Consider the following 5,310-nt stretch of genomic DNA (forward strand, 5'->3'; position numbering starts at 1 on the left):
GACGCAGCGCAGCAACTTTTTACCCTCCCCCTGCACTAGATTTCCAGTACTACAAGTTGCAGGCAGCAGCACGGTTCATGGCCGGCCTCATGGGTCCTTGCCTTTCACCGGCGCCACCAACCTTTTGACTCTGGAACGGCGAAAAAACATGCAGCATAAATTGGTCATGGGATATGGGCACTGTCATTTGTTCCACTGAAGATAATGCACCGTCCTGAATTCTTTTTGGAATAATGGCCTGGATTCTTTCCTCGGTAAAAGTTGCTGACTCTTTTTGGGGTGAATTGCACTGCAGTTTTTGCCCCGGCGATGCTTCTGCCGAGCCATACCGGGTGACAAAGCAAAGAGGTTAGGTTCACGTTCCATCACCCATCCAAAAAGCGATGGATGAAATCATGCCCTCCTAGCACATGTCAAAAGCAACGGCAGGAACAGAAAACTCCGTGCCGTAAGCTACTCTCGGTAGTACTGCCATCCTACTTTCATCAATGTGCCTCTGTTCAAGCTTTAAGCCTCTGATTAAGCCGATCATACGCTTTCAGCGAGATGAACAGTGAAGGGAGAAGAGCCACAGGTGACAACGAAAAAAAAAGGCAGAGGACAGCACTGCTCGGACGGGGAGCTGTAAACAATTCTCTCTGATGATGGACGGCGCATTGCGCAACCACTGAGTTTTCAACAATTCCTACCTGCCCCGTTGCTGTCCTGCGTGGCGGTGGGCTGTGACTTTTGTTTGGATCAGTGCGCTCCGCGCTGCCCTTGGCTTCGGATCACGGGCAGAGCCGAGAGAATCCTTCGAAGCGAGGAAAAGGCTCGCGGAGCCTAGCGAGGATGAGTGCAACAAAAGAATATTATTGCAAGCAAGTATGTATATCTTCCCCCACAGGAAAAATGAAAGAAACACGACGACGAAAAAATGGATGCAGTGTATACTCGATCAGTGCACCTCCCTTCATTTTTTTTAAATGAAATGTGAACCATTTCTTTCTACAAATTTTGCATCGTCAGGTCGTCACCTTGGATAGGCTAAAATATTTCTAGCTCCATCCTTCCGTTGATCCGTTCCATTTTTTTCTCGTTTCAAAGTTTCTGCACACCAATTTTCTCGCTACAAACAAAAAAGAAACAAATTGTATAGGCTTGGAAATGATAGAAGTACAAGAAAGAGAACGGCATCTAACCAAACGACATTCCGCCCCTGCTGCCAGTGGGCCCATCCCCCACTCCCGTCCCGTGCCTCGCCACCTTCTCTTCCTTTCCAGAACCACCTCCTTCCTCACTCACTCTCCGCACTACCTGTCCAGTCCAGCTCTCGAGCTTCCAAGCTCCCTTCCCCCTTGCCTGCCTTTATAATCCCCCACAAACCACACCACTGCCAGAGACACACACCGCTGCTTGAAGAAACCACCGAGGCCAAGCGCGCAAGGGAGAGAGGGAGAGAGAGAGAGGCCAAGGAGAAGAGATGGAGGGCAAGGAGGAGGACGTTCGCCTGGGCGCCAACAAGTTCTCGGAGCGGCAGCCCATCGGGACGGCGGCGCAGGGCGCCGGGGATGACAAGGACTACAAGGAGCCCCCGCCGGCGCCGCTGTTCGAGCCCGGGGAGCTCAAGTCCTGGTCGTTCTACCGCGCGGGTATCGCCGAGTTCGTCGCCACCTTCCTCTTCCTCTACATCACCATCCTCACCGTCATGGGCGTCTCCAAGTCCAACTCCAAGTGCGCCACCGTCGGCATCCAGGGCATCGCCTGGTCCTTCGGAGGAATGATCTTCGCGCTCGTCTACTGCACCGCCGGCATCTCCGGTTAGCTCTCCTTCCTTCTTGCTGTGGCTTCAATTCTTTCCACCAACTTGCTGTTGACTAAATTTTACTGCAATTATTGCTGTGCAAGATTTTGCTTTGATTTGTCTTGATCCTTTTTTGCTATGGCTAATTTATAGTGTAGTAAAACGGGGCCTGTTCTGTTCTTTAGCTTGCTTATCTCAGTGGTAATCCTCCATGGTAGTGACTTAGTAAAGCATGTAGTGTGCAGTTTCCGATATATTGCATCAAAGGGGTTGAGGATCCAAGAAAAACTTGTATAGGCGACAATCCACTTTGCTGTGTCTCTGGCATATTAAAGTTATAAGACTTTCACAAGGCTACTCTTGGATGCTCAACAGTCCTCCATCCTAAAGAAGATGGAAAACAAGATAATTATTGTTTGTTTAATTGTATCAATCAATAGCTCTAAATCTGTTAAATTTCTTATTTCTTGTTCAGACAGTAGCTTAAATTTCCCTGCCTTTATCTTCTGTTTTCTTCCTTTGTTTCCAGCATATATCAATTTATAGTTATCTGCCATCAGGATGGGGATTAGCAAGCCGCTGCTTAGTTCTTTTTTTATGGGGGAAAAACATATCTTAAGCCAGCTCCCTTTAGCTTCGTACTATTTTGTACCTTTCTTGCACCTCGAGGGATTTGTCCTTTTTCTAATAAATACATTTCATCGGCATACTGTACTACTTTAGGATGTGCTGCTTGTTATTATGCAAAGGCATCCTCAACCGCTAGGGGTAGTTCATATTGATGCAGCACTTCGTGTGACTGTTTCATCATTTTAAATTCGTTGAGTGCCCCTCACTCGACGTAAATATAGAAGTATAGACATATTAGAAGAGTAAATTGCATACAGGAGAATTTGAGGGTTGTACATAGAAAAATATAGGCAAATTTTGCAATATCAGTTAACATGCTGTGGTCCTGACAGTGCATAAAGGCAATTAAACATTTATTGGTACTTAAAAAATTTTGTGCTCATGTGTTGTATATTGATTCTTGATCTCTGGTAGTATCCAGTTAATGTCAAAATGCAAAATTGTGGAAGAATGCATCCTATATTGCTATTCAGCAAGCATAAACTATAAAACAACTGCAACAATCAGGGCTAATGGTTATCTGCAACTGCAACAGGAGGGCACATCAACCCGGCAGTGACGTTCGGGCTGTTCTTGGCCAGGAAGCTGTCCCTGACTAGGGCCGTCTTCTACATAATCATGCAATGCCTCGGTGCTATCTGTGGAGCTGGAGTGGTGAAGGGCTTCCAGCAGGGACTTTACATGGGCAACGGTGGTGGTGCCAACGCTGTCGCCCCCGGCTACACCAAGGGATCAGGCCTTGGTGCTGAGATCATTGGCACCTTCGTCCTGGTCTACACCGTCTTCTCAGCCACAGATGCCAAGAGGAACGCCAGGGACTCCCATGTTCCTGTAAGTACTGCCGCTCCTTCATTTCCCTAGTTTGTTCAATTGTCGGAGTAGTTCTTGCTCAATTTATCGCTCATTACATACATTTAATTTAGTCAACATTTGCAACTAAAATCCAATATGATGGTTGTAATTTGTGTTCTGAATTTCTGGTGTTCAACTTAATGTGCCTCATATAGTCATATAGTCATAATGTAGTGATGAAATAAACCCCTTAAGTATTTATTGTCTTTGACATTAAGAAGACACATGTAATGAACTGATGCACTCTAGTCTAGGCCCTATGTATTTTATAACTGGCATTTTGCTGATTCCTTCATTTACTCCTTTTTTTCGGGAAATTCATTTACTCCTTTTCAAATCTCAATTAATTGAAAATATATGCATACTCTTCATTACATACTTTTCATGTTTGTGCTAATGCTTACCATGAAATCCTTATTTGGTGAAAACAGATCCTTGCCCCATTGCCAATTGGGTTCGCGGTGTTCCTGGTCCACCTTGCCACCATCCCCATTACTGGCACTGGCATCAACCCAGCTAGGAGCCTTGGCGCTGCCATCATCTACAACAGGGAGCACGCCTGGAGCCACCATGTGAGTGGAACCCCTCTTCAGTCCCCTCTCTCACCCACTTTCCATTCCCAGCTGTTTGGTACCACTCGCGGAGAAAAGGCTCCATCCATTCCAAATATCAGACATGCAACCACCGTCTTTCCATTGTGCAACAAATGTAGTGGCATGATCTGGAAAGTCTGTTCTAGTTCTAACTAGTTGCTATGTTTATTTTCACCTCACTGATGGTAGATATTTTTTGTGGGCACACAACCGGTAATCATACACTCACCAAACTCAAATGATGCAGACACAGTGGCATGCAATCGACAGGCATGGCCTGCTATAACTATATAGCTCCGGCCTCTGTGTTAATCTTATCACAGATGCTTGTCTCAATCCATGCAGCTGGCATGTATTATTAGTCCAGGCTATGTATGGGATATGATATCATCCCTGTCCTAGTGCCCTTTGTTAACGTACCGAAGAGTTGGTCTAACCATTTTCGTGTTCCTGTCGTTGTTTGCAGTGGATCTTCTGGGTCGGCCCCTTCATTGGCGCTGCCCTGGCTGCCATCTACCACCAGGTGATCATCAGGGCCATTCCGTTCAAGAGCAGGTCTTAAGCTGCCGCGGCCCAGCCGAGACATGCCGGTCCGTCGAAGAACCGAGCAGTCCTCATCTCTGATGTCTTGTGTGCCCACGCCTAGCATCTCCGTCGATTCCTCTCGCCTGTCTTCAGGACTGCTGCGCTGTTCTGTTATCTGAACCCAGAACCTGTGTATTCATGTACCAGCTGTGTATGCTTTTTCTATCGTGGAGATCTAAGTTATGAGCATCTGTTGCAAGTTTCCATCCAGCTGCTCCGATCCGTTTATGTGTCCGGATCGAATGGGCAGATATCATGTGAAAATGCGAGCCTATCTAGTGAAATTTCCATGAAAGACATCGATTTGGATTTTTGTGTTAGTTCTAAGATACGCATTTCGTCGGATGTGCATCCTGGCAACCAGTACCAGCCTGACAGAAAGCGGCCTCCAGATGCAGAATAGTTGTTGGGATCTTTGCTTTTTAAATACCCAGACAGAGAGCATGAACAGTAAGAAAGATGACAATGAAAGTAGACATCGAACTTTTCAATAATGTTTAGAAAATTTAACTTTTTACGCTATGGAGAGAGGGCTATTTATACCCCTATCCCTCGGCCAGGTCTTCCTAAATTACATTCTCCCAACTCATTTATAGCTCACTCTTAGCCGGTTTCTGGGTAAAATTACAAGGTGAGAGGTTTACAAATCCGACCTTCTCACGTATTCGGGAGGTGTACAAATCCGACTTTCTCACATATTCACGTTTTACTCACATGTCTACAACCGACGAAGGTTACAACAACCTTCGGGTACCTCCGGGAGTTTGAGCCATGAAGGTTCCATGATCGAGCAATCAGCCGTCATCTTCGCTCCCGGTGGTGATCTCTTCTCCCGAAGGTCCTGGCCTTCGAGTTTATGCTTCCGGG

The 5,310-nt window shown here is 46.4% G+C and overlaps 1 protein-coding gene across 1 annotated transcript; it reads left to right on the top strand.

Moving 5' to 3' along the window:
• Positions 1 to 1,281: 1,281 nt before the first annotated feature.
• LOC120711939 (aquaporin PIP1-2-like) lies at positions 1,282 to 4,756 on the top strand. The gene is made up of 4 exons (XM_039997616.1): positions 1,282 to 1,799; positions 2,949 to 3,244; positions 3,697 to 3,837; positions 4,325 to 4,756. Exons 1-4 carry the CDS (start codon positions 1,463 to 1,465, stop codon positions 4,418 to 4,420), a joined length of 870 nt encoding a protein of 289 aa, XP_039853550.1. The 5' UTR covers positions 1,282 to 1,462; the 3' UTR covers positions 4,421 to 4,756.
• The last annotated feature ends 554 nt before the right edge of the window (positions 4,757 to 5,310 follow it).

Source organism: Panicum virgatum, chromosome 1K (genome assembly GCF_016808335.1).
Source record: "Panicum virgatum strain AP13 chromosome 1K, P.virgatum_v5, whole genome shotgun sequence".
Lineage (NCBI taxonomy): Eukaryota > Viridiplantae > Streptophyta > Magnoliopsida > Poales > Poaceae > Panicum > Panicum virgatum.

Excerpts from the sequence above, each read along its gene's own strand:
- LOC120711939 (XM_039997616.1), top strand. The coding sequence starts at position 1,463 with ATGGAGGGCAAGGAGGAGGACGTTCGCCTGGGCGCCAACAAGTTCTCG. Across the intron at positions 3,245-3,696 it reads CCAGGGACTCCCATGTTCCT|ATCCTTGCCCCATTGCCAAT; the intron begins GTAAGTACTGCC and ends TGGTGAAAACAG. Across the intron at positions 3,838-4,324 it reads AGCACGCCTGGAGCCACCAT|TGGATCTTCTGGGTCGGCCC; the intron begins GTGAGTGGAACC and ends CGTTGTTTGCAG.